The sequence below is a fragment of the Hippopotamus amphibius genome, chromosome 7 (assembly GCF_030028045.1).
Source record: "Hippopotamus amphibius kiboko isolate mHipAmp2 chromosome 7, mHipAmp2.hap2, whole genome shotgun sequence".
In the NCBI taxonomy this organism is placed as follows: Eukaryota; Metazoa; Chordata; class Mammalia; order Artiodactyla; family Hippopotamidae; genus Hippopotamus; species Hippopotamus amphibius.
In genome coordinates, this window is record NC_080192.1 from 21,275,955 (window position 1) to 21,295,531 (window position 19,577).

At 41.6% G+C, this 19,577-nt stretch overlaps 1 protein-coding gene across 4 annotated transcripts in view; it reads right to left on the bottom strand.

Moving 5' to 3' along the window:
- The window catches only part of SLC17A8 (solute carrier family 17 member 8), a 62,057-nt gene that overhangs the window by 35,935 nt on the left and 6,545 nt on the right, over window positions 1-19,577 (bottom strand). For 3 of the 4 annotated variants that reach the window (XM_057741205.1, XM_057741203.1, XM_057741206.1), the window contains exons 2-3: window positions 15,819-16,097; window positions 14,513-14,715 (exon numbers count right to left, since the gene is read on the bottom strand). In XM_057741205.1, the coding sequence (XP_057597188.1) occupies window positions 14,513-14,613 (101 nt within the window). In that variant the 5' untranslated portion in view covers window positions 14,614-14,715; window positions 15,819-16,097. Of the gene's footprint in view, window positions 1-14,512; window positions 14,716-15,818; window positions 18,157-19,577 lie in introns of those variants that run through there. The other variant, XM_057741204.1, reaches the window with a different exon arrangement.

Below are 19,577 nucleotides of genomic sequence, written 5' to 3' on the forward strand. Positions count from 1 at the left end.
AATATTTATCTCACAGAGCTGTGGTTTAGATTAAATGAGCCTACAGTACCAAGAGGGAAATACTACCACCAATAAATGAGTAGGTATTGGTTCAACATTAGGGCTTGCACCATCCCTGATGCTGCCTAAGCATTTTATACTTTCCTCTATTAATGCACTTATCACATGGAGTTAGGCATTTGTTGTCATCAGCACAGTAGGCGTGGAGTAAATATGTGTTGATTTGAGAACAAGAATGAATGACGGTCTCTGCAATAGATGGTGAGCATATTGAGGGCAGGAGCCACTTCGTCCTCATCTTTATTCCCAGGGCTCAGCATGGTGCCTGGACACATGAATCCCTAGTCAACTGAATGGAACTGAGGGATCAATTTTGGGCATCACTCCTGACTTGCAGATCTCACAGACAGAGGTAAGCATCTTTTCATCCCTACCCAGAGACGTTATTTTTTAAAGGGGTTTGGGGTTATATGAACAAATAAAAAAATAAAAGGAATTCCTTTCTTAAGAAGTGGAGGATTTCAATCATCCATAAGAGCTGCTTATCATATTTGGTTTTCTTTTAGTGTTTGCCTGCAGCTGGTCTTTTAGATCAGAGAATCTTCATTCTTTCTAGGGTGACATCTGTCATTGCTGTTTCTCCAAATACAGAGAGCTGCAATCTGTAGGCTGGGCTGCTGGCTCTTTATATACTAGACAAGTTCAGGCCCACTGTTCACAAACACAACTGTCTGGTAAACATCCAAGCCCCAGGAGTCTAATTGCTTAAGATATGCTAAATGGCCTTTAAGCACCTACAGAACTGTACTTCCAATTCAAATGTTCCAGTAATCATGGAGATTTGGTTTTGTTTTGCAGGTAATGAATTCTATATATGGAACACAAAGTGAGTAGAACTGAAGATCATTCTATGACTTTTAAAAAATGTATTGGGACTTCCCTGGTGGTGCAGTGGTTAAGAATCCTTCTGCCAATGCAGGGGACACAGGCTCAATTCCCAGTCCGGGAAGATCCCACATACCGTGGAGCAACTAAGCCCATGCACCACAACTACTGAAGCCCACGTGCCTAGAACCCATGCTCTGCAACAAGAGAAGTCACCGCAATGAGAAGTCTGCGCACTGCAACGAGAGTAGCCCCCACTCACCGCAACTAGAGAAAGCCCGCACACAGCAACAAAGATCCAACACAACCAATAAATAAATAAATTTATAAAAAGAAAATAAAATTTGAAAATAAATTGTTTATTTACTTACTCTTATGTTAAGTATTTATTATGAAACTAAGGGTCCCCACTGCCCTCTCCCCCACCATTCATATGTTGAAGTCCTAAACCCCAGCACCTCAGAATGTGACTGTATTTGGAGAAAGGAGCTTTAAAGAGGTAATTAACATTAAATAAGGTCATATGGTGGGTCCTAATCCAATATAATTGGTATCATTACAAAAGGAGGTAATTTGGACAGATAAAGAGACACCAGGAGTGCACCAGAGAAAAGGCCCTGTGAGGACACAGAAAGAATACAGCTATCTGCAAGCCAAGGGGAGAGGCCTCAGAGGAAACCAAACCTGCCAACACCTTGATCTTGGACTTCCAGCCTCCAAAGCTGTGGGAAAATAAGTTTTTGTTATTAAGCTACCCAGTCTGTGGTACTTTGTTTTGGCAACCCGAGCAGACTAATACAGTATTCTAATTTGCCTTACAAAGGCTCACATTTACCTCAAGTTGTTATTTACATAATCACTGAGTTGCTATTCTACTGGAAGAAGGAAGTTGAAGGATATAGACCACTTTCTACTCTGCAGGCACCCCATGAGAGAGAGAGAGAGAGAGGAAGGGAGATCTTCAAAACAATCTTGTGAAGTTGGATTTATCCTCATCTTATAGCTCAGGAGTCCAAAACTCAGAATAGCTTAAAAAAGAAAAAACAAAACCTTGTCCAAGAGTCACTCAGTTGCAGGGGGTGATGTGAAAACATAACCCACACCTGATATCAAGCCTGTTTCCGCCAGTGTGCCACAGGAACCAATCAGAAAGCATCTTAAAAATATTGAGTGCTTCACTTAAATAGATATTTTTAAAAGATTCTAGAGAAGCAATATTGAAGAGGGATTAAGAGAAATACTATATGATATCACTTATATGTGGAATCTAAAAAATACATAGAAAAGAAACTAGTGGTTACCAGTGGGGAGAGGGAAGGGGGTGGGGCAATATAAGGGTAGGGAGAAAAAGGGATATGGTGAGATTATATGAAATCATGTGTGTGAAACTTTTGAAAATTGAAAGGCACTATAGAATTTAAAGAATCTTTCATTTAATTTAAAAAAAAAAACAATTAAAAAGAGAGAGAGAGAGAGAACATACTCTGGAGTCAGGCAGTCCTGGGTCCAGTGCTGAGTCTGGTATTTATTAGCTGTGTGACCTTGAGCAAGTTACTTAACCTCTCTGAGCCTTGGATGCATGAATGGAGGATAGAATTATTGTGAGCACTAAATAAGATAAAGTTTATAAAGCACTTAATAAATAATCAATAAATGGAAACTTCTAAAGAAAGGAGGGACTTGAAGTCTGACTTCCAGAGCGAGGTTAGGATTTGAAATAGGATCTCATAAGTGTGGCTTTCAGTGATCCAGATTCCAAAGGATCTCAAGAAAATGCACCTGGTCAACTCCCACCCAGCCAATACTTTCACAGTACATGTTTTGGTGTATTTTTTAAAGTTATTATTTACCTATTCCAGCAGACTACAAACTCATAAAGTCAGGAACCAAGTATCCCTAGTGCCCAGCATGGTTTCACAGATTTTGAAGTGTTAACCTCTGCTCTTTTTGTTTTCCTCCTGGAATATCACCCTTTCCTGTCCCCTCAAAAAGCAGAGAGTCAGTGCTCCTAACCTAATCAGGGAATGATAAGGAGATAAAGATGGAACTCACTCCCACCTCCACCCCACGAACACATCAAAAATACATTTACGTGTGGAACAATTCTCACTGGAAACTGGCAGAAAGACTCCTGTAAAACCAAGGCTGAAAGAAAGATCCACACAGAATTGAGTAGGAAGAGAAGAAAAGTGATCATGTCAGGACCTGTACCCCAGGGAGGGAACTCAGAGGAAAAGAGAGATCATACAGGCAGACATACTGGGCTTCCCAGTCCTGGGCTCCAACACAAGGAAGACAAGTCCTCTTGGTTTGTTGGAGGTCCAGTGGGACTAATAGGTGCTTACATGGGGAATAATGAGATGGACAGTATGAAAAAAAAAGACTTCTCTATAGCTTATTCCAAAAGCCTAAGCTACAGTGACAAAGCAACAGCCCCATGGCCACATCTGGCCCATAGACATGTTTTTTGTATGGTATATTGCATGTATACAGTTTGTTTTTTGTTTTGTTTTGTGTTTTTAGAATTTGGACTAATTACCAGAGTTTAAAAATCAGGAGATTGTTCCAAAATCATAAAAACAAACAAAAACACTTGGATTTCTGGCTTATTTTGAAAACTGAAAATCTGGAATTATTAGGTCCACATTCTCTCATGGCTATAACTGGCTCTCCTTTTTACTACAGTCCCTACCACTCTCTATTTTCACCCCAACATTGAACTCAGTTTCCATTTAACATTACACTTGCACTGTTGCTTTCCTTAAAGAGGAAAGGAAAATATGTTTCATACTCATACCTCTATGAGAAGAACAAAAATAAAAATTAGACTAGGAACAAACATAAGAAGTAGACAATGGGGGGCTTCCCTGGTGGCACAGTGATTAAGAATCTACCTGCCAATGCAGGGGACACAGGTTTGAGCCCTGGTCCAGGAAGATCCCACATGCCACGGAGCAACTAAGCCCATGTGCCACAACTATTGAGCCTGTGCTCTAAAGCCCACAATCCACAACTACTGAGCCCACGTGCCACAACTACTGAAGCCTGCATGCCTAGAGCCTGTGCTCCGCAACAAGAGAAGCCACTGCAATGAGAAGCCCATGCACCGCAACAAAGAATAGCCCCCACTCTCCACAACTAGAGAGAGCTAGCGCACAGCAACGAAGACCCAATGCAGCTAATTAATTAATTAATTTTAAAAAAAGTAGACAATCATCATTTATGGTTGCCCAATATCTAACTGCCACTTTGTATTTTGAGTCCTGCCCCATCAGTAGAGAAAACTACTTTTCCTATGCTCTCTCATAGCTATGATGTTAGCTATGACATGGACTCTGGCAAATCAGAAGCATGTGAGTGAGATTTAGATACCAAAGGAAGTAACAAGAGGAGGATGCAGTATGCAGGGGAAATGGCAATACAAACGGTGCCAGATGCAGTGGTGAAGGCAGTTGGTTCTGCTGTGACTGCTGTGGCAGAATTCTGGACCATAATTAGTACTTAGAGGCAAGCATTGGTTGTGGCTTTGTTTTATCTAGAACAATCTAGTGATATGATATAATAGGTTCTCTGTTGCATTTTTACTGCAGGTAGAGCATCCAGATTTGGTCTCCCAAGGAATCTGAAAGCTTACTAATATGCTTTACTAAATTTCATTCCACCTTAGCTAGAGTGGATTCTATTGATTGCAACTAGGAACTTTGAATGACACTGCATATTTCTTTGTGGAAGTAGAAACTATTTCTGTGTGTTGACATCTAAAATGTGTCTTTGTCATAAAATGCAACATGGCCTGCTTCACTCTGTAGGTATTGAGTCTATGGTTCTTCTACTAAACTTGAAGAAGCACTTAGAGGATCTGGTTATTGTAAATATATTTGTGGGAAATTGGGGAAAGAGAGAAAATAAACCCTAGATAAGGAAATCTACTGCCAGCCTAGGAGAAAATAAGAGATAGTTAGAAGAGAGAGGCTAAGGGTCTAAAAGCTGAAGCCTCCTGTTCCCTGGTGCTTGAAAAGACCTCTGAGGTGGGGAGTCCTTAAGAGAAAGTCATTCTAGGAAGCAAACCCTAAGAATGAGATCTTATAGTTTGATAGCTCACTAGCTGGCTGGCAATGAGGATCCCAACACTGGTGGTAGGCGAGTGTTGATAGTTCCCAGCATGTGGTACCAGTGCAAATGCTAAGACTTTCAGCCATGGTGAACTGGGCTGGGATACAGGTGGAAGGAGATGCAGTGGTTCCTGTAATATCTCTGGTATTTGGGAAGTATGGGAGAAACAGCAATTTCTCCATGGAGTTGGGTGGCTATTGTTAAATGACACTGATGCTCTAAAGAGAGAAAATGACAGGACTGGGGCAATCAATCATCAATTTAAAAGAAAGCAGTGTCAGTCACTTCCTTGTCACCATTTAAAGAGACCCTCATCTCCTGCAGTTGGAAGGCAGGAAAAACTGAAGGTCACGCACAAGACTTCATTATAAAAATGGCAGAATTCCCTCTGGGTGTGGCCTGGACTTGGTGACTTGCTTCCAAAGAACAGCATATGGAAAGAGGAGAAACCTGGCAAACACTTCCTTAACCAAGCGATCAAGATTAGCATCACTAGTGATAAGTTATGTTGACACAATGTACCCCCCCCATATGATGTGATGAGAAAAGCATTTCACCTTTGTAGTGTTCTTCCTAAAAACTCACAATCCTTGTCTAATCATGAGAGAAATATCAGACAACTCAAACTGAGGAACATTCAACAAAATACCCAACCAGTATTCCTCAAAACTGTCCAAGTCATGAAAAAGAAGAAAAGGCTGAGAAAGTGTCACAGATCAAAGGAGACATGATGACTAAGTGGTATCAATGTGGTATCCTGGATTGGATCCTGGAACAGGAAAAAAAAGACATTAATGGAAAAACTAATGAAATTTTAATGAAGTGTTGGAGTTTAATTAGTAATATATGAATGTTGGTGTCTTAGTTTTGACAAATGTTCCATAGTAATGTGTTAACATTAGAGGAAACCAAGTAAGCAGTATATAGAAAATCTCTGTACTATATTTGCAAATTTTCTGTGAATCTAAAATTATTCCAAAACAAAGCTTAGTTTTAAAAAATAGCAGAACTCCAGAGAATATGGAATTCTGAGTTTGGGTAGGTCTCTTACACCAAAGCTGAGATCCTGATAAGAAATGAGACCCTAAGAACTTGGGATGGGAGGATACCTGAGTGCTGGGCTAAAGGGTAGATGCACTCGAACATCCAAAGCCCTAGGTTCTTCTGAACCCTCTGGATCTGCAGAAGCAGCCACTTGTCTTCTTGGAAGACAGATGTCCCTCCTCCTTTTACTAGAAAACTATGAAAAAGCCCCAAACAGAGAGGGTAACTTAAGAGACAGTGCTAATGCTCTTCAAGATCTGCTCCTACCTCCCTTTCTGGCCACCAGACCAATAATTAGAACCAAATCCCAGACTGGGCAAGACTAGGTAAATATTGGGTGGCCTGCCAATGGAGCGGAGGTGTTACTCCCTAACAAAGGAGCAGGATCTGACTAACATTTACCAACAGGAAGCAAAAAGTATGCCTGGAAACGGATTCTGGACATGCTGGCTCTAAGAGAGATGTAGTGGTAATAAAGTTGGATAAGGGAGAGTTTGTCAATATGAAAGTTAGGTTGAATTATGTCGCCCTCAAAGGATAAGTTCAAGTCCTAATCTCTGATACCTGTGAACGTGACCTTATTTGGAAATGGTGTCTTTGCAGATGTAATCGAGTTAAGACGAGGTCATACTGGATTACAGTAGACTCTAAGCCAATGCTTGGTCTCCCTATAAAAAGACAGGACTTTGCTTTTGTTTGTTTGTTTGTTTGTTTAAGAAGTTTTATTGAGATATAATTGACATACAATAAACTGCTTATATTTAAAGTGTACAATTTGATATTCTTTTCTTATTAGTAATGTATATATGGCAATCTCAAACTCCCAATTCTTCCCACCCCAACCCTCCCCAACCCCACTTTCCCCCCTTGGTGTCCATTTATGTTCTCTACATCTGCGTCTCTATTTCTGCCTTGCAAACAGGTTGATCTGTACCATTTTTCTAGATTCCACATATATGCATTAATATACAATATTTTTCTCTTTCTGACTTACTTCATTCTATATGACAGTCTCTACATCCATCCTTGTCTCTGCAAATGTTCGTATCTTGTTCCTTTTTATGGCTGAGTAATATTTCATTGTATATATGTACCACATCTTCTTTATCCATTCATCTGTTGATGGAAATTTAGGTTTCTTCCATGACCTGGCTATTGTAAATAGTGCTGCAATGAGCATTGGGGTGCATGTGTCAAAAAGACAGGACTTTGAACACATAGATAGAGAAAGCCATGTGGAGGAGGCCATCTGACAACAGAGGCAGAGACAGGAGTGATGTGTCTACAAGCTGAGGAGTGCCAAGGATTCACCAGCAACCACCAGAAGTAAGGAAGAGGTAAAGATGAATCCTCCTTCAGAGCCTTCAGAGAGAGCATGGCCCTACCAACAGCTTGATTTGGGGCTGCTGGCTTCCAGAACTGTGAGAGAATAAATTTAAGCCACAAAGTTTGTGGTGTTTTGTTACAGCAGCACTAGGGGGCATTCCACCATGACACCAGATTTAACATCCTGGCAAAGGCCAAGAAAATGATTCTAAAGAGATCTTAGTGTGGCTCTCAGAAGCTTAGACAAAGTAGAGATGCCTAAAGCAATTATCCTCCAATAAAGAGCTAAAAAAAAAAAAAAAAAGTAGAGATGCCAAGAGGAGGCTGATGACTTTAAAAAAAATAATTGTGCATTAATTTCTAGTAATTAGTGCATTGTGGGCAGAGATTAGGGACACTGTGCCTTTTTTTTCTTGTGGTTTAGTAATTGAGCAGAGCACGTCTTTGAAGTAGATTCAACTATCACTGAATTTCTGCTTTCAGTTTGACCATGAGTGACTTCCCCTTTGAATAAGAACCTGAGTGTGGGGACTAGGTGAAGTCAGGTCACCGTTCAACAGGCATGGCCACATCATTCCTCTTGCCATGCGTACTCATTTCGAAGAGAGAATACCCAAGGCCACAAGAGTATTTTTCATTGGGTTCACTTCCTCTCCTTTCCTTTGCTATCTAATAAACCTAAATTATGGGCTTATTTCATTTTCTAATATCTGTTATAACTAGTACTGAATTTGGACAGCATACATGTACTAGTGAGAATTAAATTGGCTCTCTTCTGTTCCTTCAGCTGAAATGTTGTTGTCTGTTATCTGAAATATAAAAATTCATGACATTTTAATGTGGATCATGCTCTTCAATAAATAGGTCTCTCTTTAACAAAAACTGTCTTTGTTTTTTTAAGAGAGCTGCCAGGACTATTATGGCAGATTATAGAGAAAGGGATCAAAAGGCTCTAAGAAATAGACATACTATAGTAGATTTACTATATGAGATCAGAAAACCCACAGCTAACTGTATTCCTCAGGGGGCCTGAGGGATACTCCCTTTCCCAAGGCAATGAAGAATGTAGTGGTGACAGGGCTGCCAGCACCACTGAGATGCTCAGCAGTGGCTGCTCTCTGCAGCTTGGATCTGACAGTGTGGTTCCAGAACTGGGCTCCCTAGTGGCAATCGGAATGATAGACTGCTGGAGGAGCAGAGGCCAGTGGCAGCACTTAAAGATCAGAGACGAGGGCAGCAAAGTCAATGGCACGTGAGGGATCTGATTCACAGGGACTGACAGACAGGTAGAAGAATGGTACAAGAACAGGTAGAAGAATGAGAGCGGACAGAAAGCGTAAGATCTTTAGGTTGTGAGTAAAACTCGCCAGAGTGCTTCCACTTGAAAGAGCCACTAAATAACCAATGGACAGGCTGACTTGGTTGACTGGTGTTAAAGTCAGCTAGCGTCTGTTATCAACCACCTAATTCTAGAGTAGTGGACTCGTGGAATAGCCATGGTATCAGTGATGGAGGCTAAGCTTAGGCTCGCCCTCACCAAGACTGATGTAGCTACCACTGCTGTCAGCAACAAAACCAGTGCTGAGACCCCCAACACTCAATCCCTGAGGAGAAAAACCAGGGAAATTGTTTATATGACTCCTTCCATTCTGGAAAGGGTAGCAGTTCATCCTGATTAGGGTTGACATATATTCCATGTATGAGTTTGTCTTTTCAGTCTGCAAGTCTTGGCCAACATCACTATCTAAGGATTCACAGAATCCTGATTAGCCAACATGGGATCCCACATAGATCACCTAAGACCAAGAGAGCCAATTTATGGCAAAGGAGGCACAGCAGGGGTACATGACAATGAGATCCACTGGCTGTACCACATACGGCACCTTCCAGGAGCCAGCCTCCTGCCAGAGCTGAGGAAGCCTCTTAAAGAAGCAGCTTAGAGATAAACCTCTGTGAGGGTAGGGTGCTAACCTTCTGGATTCAGTATATTCCATAAACCAATAGTAATTATATGGTGCTGTGCCCCCAATGGGTAGAATACATGGGTCTGAGAAACAAGGAGTTGGAAGCAGGGGTGGCCCTACTCACCACCATTCCCAATAACCCACTTGAGGGCTACCTCATCTCTTCAGCTTTAGGCCCTATGGGTCCAGAAGTCCTAATTACCATAGAAGAATTCTTCCACTTGGAAATACAATGAAAATCCCATTAAATATACAGCTATGACTGATGCCCAGTCATGTTGGGGTCCTCATTCCAAGAGCAAAAGGGAATGCTAGGGGTCATCACTGTGGGAAGGGAAATTGGCCCTGATCCTCAGGATGAGTTAGGACCAGTGCTTCATCACAGAGCAGATGACATACATTTAGCACTTAGGGGATCCACTAAGACATCTCCTGATACTGCCCTGTCTAGTGTAACTCGAATACAGCAACCATAACTGGTAAGGGCACGTTAGCCAGGGGTTTAGATCCCTCAGGGATTGAGGACTGGATCAGCCCACCAGGCAAGTTAACAGAAGTGAGGAGACTCAAGAACGGGTGGGGAAGAGGGACCAGCCAGAGCAGAGAGAGCTGGAGTGCATCCCACCAACTCTTCTCCTGAAGGTTCCTCAGGAATTATGACCACAAGGTCTTGGAGAAGCTGAACCTGGATGGAATGAACTGAATGTGAGAAGCAAGTGGATCTGAGTGGTACAATGAGTGGGCTGCAATGCACACCCCAGGTCTCTTTTCTGGAGGGACACTTCTGCAGGCCAGCACACTTCTGGAGCTGCTAACTACTTGCAACTGCTCCCTTCTTAGGAGAACTGCCCACTGCTACATGGCCACCATTATAAACCTCCATCCCTGCTGGGGCAGCCCACAGTCAATGACTGACTGATGTAGAGACATAAGAGACTGTTCCCTTTGCTTAAAGGGACAACCTAGTGCCAGTTATGCCCCAGAGCTTCCTGCTGTGACCTGGCCCTACCTGAGATCACATTCTTGCTTGGTTTTCTCCTTTCCTATCCTGCTTTACTCCATCTCTCCCAATTTTTCCAGGAAGTGCTCTTCCTCAATAAATCACACCCAGACATATGCACCCCAATGTACACTGCAGCACTATTTACAGTAGCCAGGATATGGAAGCAACCTAAATGTCCATCAACAGAGGAATGGATAAAGAAGATGTAGTACAATGAAGTATTACTCAGCCATAAAAACGAACGAAACTGGGTTACTTGTAGAGAAGTGGATGGACCTAGAGACTGTCATACAGAGTGAAGTAAGTCAGAAAGAGATAAGCAAGTATCGTATATTAACGCATATATGTAGAATCTAGAAAAATGGTATAGATGATCTTATTTACAAAGCAGAAATAGAGACACAGATGTAGAGAACAAATGTATGGATACCAATGGGGAAAGTGGTGGTGGTGGGATGAATTGGGAGATTGGGATTTACATATATACACTATTGATGCTGTGTATAAAATAGGTAACTAATGGGAACCTACTGTATAGCACAGCGAACTCTACTCAGTGCTTTCTGGTGACCTAAATGGGAAGGAAATCCAAAAAAGAGGGGTATATGTATACGTATAGCTGATTCACTTTGCTATACAGTAGAAACTAACACAACATTGTAAAGCAACTCTATTCCAATAAAAGTTAATTAAGAGGAAAAAAAAAAAAGCTGGCACAGAAATGGGTCCAGGCAGCTCCAATAAGAGTGTGGCTGGTGTGGGGTGAGGCAGGCAATGAAGGTCAGAGATGAAGTCAGATTTCTCAACATCCCACAGATCATGTAGGGCCTTGAGGGCCACTGAAAGGACACTGGCTTTCACTCTGAGTGAGGTGGGAAACTGGGGGGTGGCGGTGAGGTTTTGAGCAGGGGAGAGATGTTATCTGACTGTTTTAATAGAATCACTCTGACTGCAACCATGGGAGCCAAGTTGCCTGAGGTTGTGCAGGCAGAAAGTAAATGATGTCACAGCAATTGGAAGCCAGGATCACCTGATCTCAGAGCCGGCTCTCACACACTAGCCTTTGCCTATGAAGCAGACAGTGCACACCTGGCACATACGTTCAGCACACAGTCACTGAATGCTGAGGATGGACACAATACGGGGATTGGCACCATCTCTTTAAAGGGGAGATATGAACACCTATAAGGAGACCAGACTCCCTCTCAGTATCCCCTGGGGAAAGCCTTCCACAGTATAATTAGTGTAAAAGCCCATACTTGCCTTAAGATCCACAGGTTGCTGGCTACACTGCAGCCCAAGTCCCTAAGCCTAAGTGAGTGGTTAAGTTTCAAGACAGCAAGCACGAAGAGGAGACAGTTGATTAGAGTGGTAGCATAGTGCAATGATTAAGAATGGTGGGCAGAAAATGTCCAGCTCTGCCATTTATAAGCTGTGTCACCTTAGACAATGTACTTAACCTCTCTGTGCCTCAGTTTTTTCATCTGTAAAACCTTGATTGTAATCAGCCCTACCTCATAGGGTTGTTAATAGAATTAACTAATTTTATGGTACCTGGGACATCCTGACTGTTTATTATTATCATTTATTACACATAAGCAATTAGAGGGTACTCATAAATATTATCATTTAAGTTGAAAAAATCTGTATATCATTTTCTGGACATTAATTTCCAAATGTAATGTCTTCTATCTATTCCAATACTGGACGATAAGTGAACGCTTATCTTCTTTCTTCCTATCTTTCAAAAATATTATCCACCTTTAGCTGATGAATTGTTCAGCAGCTTCCTATCAATGACTCTTCTCCAGGAAGACTAATAACGCCTGGCTGTAATCAGCCCCATGTGCGAACTTCAGATGCTTTCCTGTGTATGTGCCACTCCCCTGACCGTGAGGAACACTCTGTGATTAAAAAGGACCTCAAAAATTCCATTTAGATGATGATCTCAGTCTCAAATATTATTAGATATCTATGATTTATACTGATTGTTAGGTTAGAAAGTCAGGATTTCTAACCTCCAACGTTCCTGCCCCTTACAAAACAGAAAACGGTTCTTTACAATTTTTTTTTTTAACATTGGATTCTGTAAACTGGTCTTATGTAAAAATCAGTGAAGGGATGGAATGTCCATTACATGCCAGGTTCTGGGCGAGGCACTTTATCTATAATTATCTTATAGATTTGAGGTTAATACCAAGTACCTGGCAGAGCTGTTTTTGCTGGAGAAGCCTTTATTCTAGAGTTCTGCTCAAAGACTACTAGAGCTGAGGATCAATCAACTTAGGTCACCAATCAATTAATACCTTTTTTTCCTTCCTCTGTAAATAATTTCTCTCTCGGGATCACTGAAAGAAGAGGTGCGAGTTTGGCTTTATTTATTCTAAAACCATTCATTCTACAATTATAACAACAATGATAACATCCAGCATTCATTTAGTGTATTCTCTATCTCCAGAACTGTGTTAGCTATTTTATACTGTTTCATGATGGAGTTCTGAGGAAACTCTTCAGAGTCCTAGACACATAGCTTCATTGGGGGTTGAGGTCGCACAGCTTGGAAATTACTAATTTTGTTATATCCTTAAGCAAACCAATATGGTAAACAAAAGGATCTTCAAGTGGATCATCCAATCAAACATAGTAAAACCAGCACTTAGGATAATAAATCCCTTACTGAAAAAAGTGATTAAATTTTAAAACGCAGTTAAAGTTGAAGAAGAACACTCCTAAGTACGTTTTGGTTGAGTATTTTATAAACTAAGGCACAGAGTTTGGTGATTATAATGGTGACTAGTCCAAAGTCATAGTTTCTATTCCTGACTTTGTCAGATTCCTTTGTCATCACTTGAATGTGCCTATTAAGCCACTGTGCTTTCCTTTTGCATTTTTAATCAAATGAACATCACCATCATAAGATGTTACCTGGGAGTGCTCGACAGAAGGATAAAACACTCTTAAAAGAAAAGGTTATTATAATCATTTCCTATGTTTGGCTGATTTATCCTGCTGCCACTGGTAGGTTTGCATCTATGTATGATAATTCATTGTAGTTCTGATTGAAAATTTTTGTTTTTATGTAATTACCAAAATAATAAGGTGCCCAACCCAGTTCTCTTGCTAAGCTCATCAAGAGTGATACAGTGGCAAATTTAACACTGACAGGAGCCCCTGTGTAATAAAACACAAGAAGCTGAATGAATCTCAGTGTGCCTAGAAATAGTCCTTTAAACGCTAGTTTTTAAATTTAAGAGAAAACAAAGAAAAATTAAAAGGAGATGCCAGGTGGCATTTTTCACTCATCAGGATTAGAAATAATCATAAAAATCTTATCAAGGGTATTTTCACATTTATTTATATCAGAGAGATTAAAGGAGTCATTTTACCTTGCATATAAGGTAATTATTAATTCAGCTATAAAACCTAGGAAAGCATTTACTATGTCTATTTAAAAAAAAAAATCACAAAATGTCATATCAACTCATTTGTTTATGGCAAACTGTCCTTCCAATAATAACATACTTTACTTTTCAAACAAAGATTTATTTTTTAGGTTGGACAAAAGCATTCAATTCAATGATAGGACTTAACACTTTCCCACTTAATCATACAAGATTTTTTGCTTTAAATGGTAATTTTTTAAGTTACTTTCTTCAAATTGTTTTGTAATTATCCTTCTCTTTGAAAACTACACAATACAACCACTTCATATAGTTTATATTACAAGCTACACAATTTGCAAATACCTAATTTTCATTTAGAGCGAAAAATGAAGTGAAAAATTCTTAAAAATTATTTCAGCTCAAAGCATAACCATATAAAGTGGTTCCTGATTTTACCATTACTATTCAATTAACATGAAATAGTATCTCCCTAAATCTTTTCTAATTCAATGCCAAACACACAATATGCAATATTACCATCTCCAATAAGTGCTAATCCTGTTGTATAAGCAGAATACTTGTCTTGGTATTTTCCTAATTCAACCTCATCCTTTTGATGTTTCTTTTCTTCCAGGCACATAGTCTGCTGGAGCTGGAAGGGGCTCCAGAAGCCCTTTAATCTGACCCACCCACTCCTTGTTTAAATGTGGCTTTAAAAATATGAGGTAGTCTTTCAAACACAGGCAACCTGAAGCTACTCAGAAATAAACCTGAAGTTTTCATTCAAACTTTACCTTTGTAAAATCCCCAACGAATCTCCCACAGCGTTCTTCACTCCTTCCTTTCCAGGTTCCAGAATTTTTTCTTTGAAGGTATCAAATGCTTTAAAAGGCATTTTGAATGGGGGGTACCTCCAAGCCGTCAACAGTCAGTCTCAGAAACTGTCATCCTTTCTCATTTCCAGCGTGGGGACCACTCTGCTTTCCTCGATGAACACCTGGAAATCAGTTCTCATGGAGGTGACTATTTAAAATCAGAAAGGAGATGAAACCCAGCCCAGATCTTTCAAGATTAGACAACACCCTCCTCCCTCACCAAAAGAAAGGAGAAGTCAAGTGGTGTGTGACTGGGAATACGGCCCCTTTCAGCTCCCAGCTCAGCAGCAGCCTGTGCTGCTGTCTCAGGCAGCCACTCTCAGGCTGAGCACAGCCCGGCTCCCTCCCTGGGCTGCAGCTGGAGAAGCTAAAGCGGGCTCCAGCCCACGAGGTGTCCCAAGACCAGCAGCAGCATCTGCAGCCTATCTCCAGCCCCTCCTGCTGCTTCTGACCACATTCCCCTCCTGCCTCGCTCACTGGGCTCGGCTGTGGCTTTCCCTGAGTGAACCTTTCCAAGGTGATGCCATAGTAACCGGCACAATACCTGCCCGGAGGCCGCTGGGGCTTATTAATGGGCTCTCAGCCAGAGCAGGCACCCAGGGCGAAGTGTGTGAAACATTCACAAGTCCTCTGCTTTTCTGAGGTCTGGCCCCCAAGACAGGCTCTCAGCCAGCACACTATGGCCTCCTATGCCCCTCATGGGAGCTGGGAAACATCTTTGCTGTGAGACACCAGTATAGATGTGGTCCTTGGAGGAACCATTGCACTCGAGGAGGCTAAATGCAAAACCCAGGCCACAGACCTCTAGGGGGGCATTTATCTGCTCCTGACCAACAGAGCAGGGTCCCTCAAGGTGTGATGTGTAAGTGCCACTGGGACTATTGAACTGAAGATGACTGAGCCAGTCCGAGAACCTGCTTAGCACTCTTCACTGGTCTTCAATATGCTCAGGATAAATCCAAGTTCTTTATCAGGGCACACAAGGCCCTCTGTGGAACTCCAGCCTTGTTTTTTGTCACTCTGCTCTTTATATCAGCTCTTCACTGAATTCAGCAAGCTCCCTATCATCTCTGAGGTTTACTCCCACTGTACCCTCTGCCTGGATAACTCTCCTCACCCTTCATCTCGGAAATGTCAAGGGATTCTTAAGTCTCACAGAGATATCACTTCCTCTAGAAACCCTCATACACAAGGTTAGGTGTCCTCCTCTGTGCCCCCAAATCACCTGTCCTCCAAGCATGTAGTGGTGTAACATAATCATTTTTGGACTGCAGTAGAAATAGCCCATGGTGCTCCCACACGGATGGGCAGCAGGATGACCTCCTCCATAAATGACGCTGCCGTGAAGAAACAGCCTTCATCTGTGAGGCTGCAGGGCTCCAGTCCCCCCGCCTGCAGGCGGCTGACAAATCCTGTGCTTTAGAGATCTCAGGCTTCCCCCACGTCATTTCCACAAGATCAGTCACTGCCCTCTGCAGCCGCAGTCCAAATCCTTCTCCCGGATCTGAATTAAGTTGATCTAAGTCAGAGCTGGATCCTTGGTAGGTTAAATACTACCACCAATAATAATAATGATTATTATTGTGGCTAATATTTATTGAGCTGTGTTATGGTCCAAACTTTGTGTTAAGCATTGTTTACATATTATCACAATCTTTCCAACACTACTTTGTGGATAGTTAATTGTTATTTTCCCCAACTTTACTGACAGGAAACTGAGGCAAAGAGAGGTTAGACTTGCTAGGTTTCAGATCCCAACAGCCTAGCTCCACCCAGTCCTGTTATTCTTTGCCTCTGTCTCTGTCTCTGCTCTCTCTCTCTCCTTCCACCACCCATACTGCCTCCTCCGACTTTACTGAGGTATATTTTGCCTATCATATATGAGTACTTCACTCATTTCAAGTGGACAATCAATGATTTTTAATAAATTTACCATGTCGTGCAAGCATCGCCATAAAGCAGATAGAACATTTCTATTACCCCAATAAGATCCCTCATATTCTCTGTGAATCCCTGTCTCCCATCCCCCACACTGCCCCAGGCAACCATCAATCTTTCTGTCTCTATAGCTTTGCCTTTACTGGACATTTCACATAAATGGAATCAACATACTATATAACATACAACATATTGTCTCTTTTTTTCTAGCTTCCTCCATTTAATATGATGATTTTCAGGTTTGTCCATGTCACAACTTGTGTCATTAGTTTGTTCCTCCTTTTCTGCTTCTGTGGAATATTTTACTGTCTGGACGTACCACACTGTGTCTATCCATTGACCTGTTGACGGACGTTTAGGTTGCTTCCAACCTCTGGCTATTATGAATAAAATTGTTACAAACATTTGTGTGCAAGTCCTTCTGTGGACAGATCTATTCATTTCCCTTGGGGAAATATCTAGGGGTGGAATTGGTAGATTGAATGGCAAGTATACGTTTAAACCAATCTTGCCACCCACAACCCCTCAAGGCTGAGAATGCTAAGACTCCAGGAAATCACATATCTAATCACTCCACCAACAAGCCTTCACCTGTCTCTGTACTCGTAACTTCTATCAGTAGAACTGTTGATAATAGAGACAAGAAAATATAAAGTCCAACCTTCCAGAACTGAGGCTCATTTTATTCATTTAATCATTTGTTCCTCCTCTTGAGGGCCTACTATGTGGCAGGCCTTTTTGAGACACTGGTGATGTAGTTTGAACTGTGGTATTTCCCTTGAAGAAAGAAACCAGAGGGGCTTCCCTGGTAGCACAGTTGTTAAGACTCCACCTGCCAATGCAGGGGACATGGGTTTGATCCCTGGGCCGGGAAGATCCCACATGCCATGGAACAACTAGTCTCATGTGCCACAACTACTGAGCCTGTGGCTACTAGAGCACGAAAGTCACAACTAATGAGCCCACGCCCCACAACTACTGAAGGCTGCATGCCTAGAGCCTGAGCTCCACAACAAGAGAAGCCACCGCAATGAGAAGCCTGCAAACTGCAACAAAGAGTAGCCCCCGCTCTCCACAACTATGGAAAGCCTGCATGCAGCAACAAAGACCCAACACAGCCAATAAATAAAAATAAATAAATTTTTTTAAAAAAAAGAAACCAGAAAATGAATGAGTCTGTACGGTGTAGTGACTGATACATATAGTGATGGGAACACAGGTAAGGACACCTAAGTTAGCTTGTAAGGGAGTGGGAGAGGGTTCCCTAGAAGAGGAGGTGATAGTATAAGCTTTCAGGGATAACAGAATGAGGCAAGCAAAAGAAAAGAAAATGTGGGAGCAAAGATTTGCCTGAGAGAGCGTGGCACCTGGGGGGAAGCTGCATAGTTTCAGAGACTTAGGTGAGTGTGCCACGTGGTAGAAAACAAGGCTGGAACAATGATCGTGAGCTTTACAGAAGAGCAGTAACACCTGCTCCCCATCACAAACTACCAAATACAGCAAAGATAAAGGAAATGGTGTGTAGAGCAGAAACCCCTGAGGGCCATGAAACAAAAGCTTTGGTCGATGCTGGGGATATGTAGACTGAATATTTATTGGGGAAAAAAATCTAGCCATTGACATGTATTTGATGACTTCCCACCATTCTGTACAGAAAGAGCCTTTCTTTAGAGAAAATAAGATAGAGTAGGACATCTTTAGAGGTGCGTGCCCAGATCACAGCAATTCCTCATTCTCAGGGAACTTCCCTCCCACTACCACCCCCTCCTCTTCTAAGGAGACGGGTCTCCGAAAGTCCTGTATACACTGTAATGTTTCCCATCTCCTCTGACCACTGGTGGATGGACCAGGGCTGGGCACCTGCACCATGCTGAGCCAGCCAGATGCTAAATTCTCCTGTAATTTAACTTTAGCATTGGAAGACTGCTAGTTAATCTTGCAGAACCCTAGAACAATAACTGGGGGTGGTTACTTTCATGTTATGGACTGCTCTGGCAAAGAGTGAGAGGAACGGAACACAATGAAACTTTAGCAGGGCAAGGGTATCTGTTTCTATTGGCCTTCCAGTTCCTGTCTGTCTAGACCCAGCTGTACTTCTACTCTTGGGTTTCATGAAATACCCACATCCTTATAAACAATTGCCCTCTTTTTACAACAGTTTACTCTAGCTAAGGTAGTTTTTGCTCCTCATGGATAAAGAATCTTGACTATATCAATGGTTTAAAACCCAAATCCTGAAGTGCTAATATTGCCTGTACCTAACACCGTGAGAGCAAGCCTGACTGCCTAGCTCAATTTTAGGTAGGACTCCAGTCTCTCAAGAGTGAAAAAAGTGGATCTCATAAGCTGGTTGTTAGCCAAGTCATTCCAATCTACCTAGACAAATAATAATATTTATTCAAGAAAATAATTTCATCAAATCCAATCAAAGTGTTAGGTGGAGAATTTTAGCCAGGCTCAGAGCTAATAACCAAGTTATTCACCTTTTAGGATAAGAAACTTCATAAGGAAACAGAGGTAATGAAGAAAATTAATCTTCCTGAGGTTCCTTCTCTCCTGAATTCTGTGGCAAATTTTCCAGGCCCCATTCTAACCCCAATTCCATACTCCTCTTCCCCTCCCCCCCCATAACATACTAATACCAACATAAAACTATTTTATTCCGCACTTCTCCCAATCCTTTAAAATTTGTATATTGTTAATAACTATCACTAGTACTAATCTGAATGTATATAAAACAACTTTTTCCACTGCACTTCTACTTTTGACATGCTTTTAAATCAAACCTGTATACAAAGCACTTTCAAGTATCTCACTTAACTCACCCAACCACCTGTGTAACAAATAAGCAGATAGAGAAACCAAGTCTCAATTTTGAGCAAGGTAGCCTGGCCAGCAGAATGTGGAGATTGGGGACTAGGTCCTTAAGTCCATTTCCTGAGCCACAATACACAGTACGTCTTGATCCTATAAATCCTACTGTGGCTACTAAGGACTGCCTTTAACATAACTCAGGAAAGATGTATTCAGAATCTTTGCATTTTTA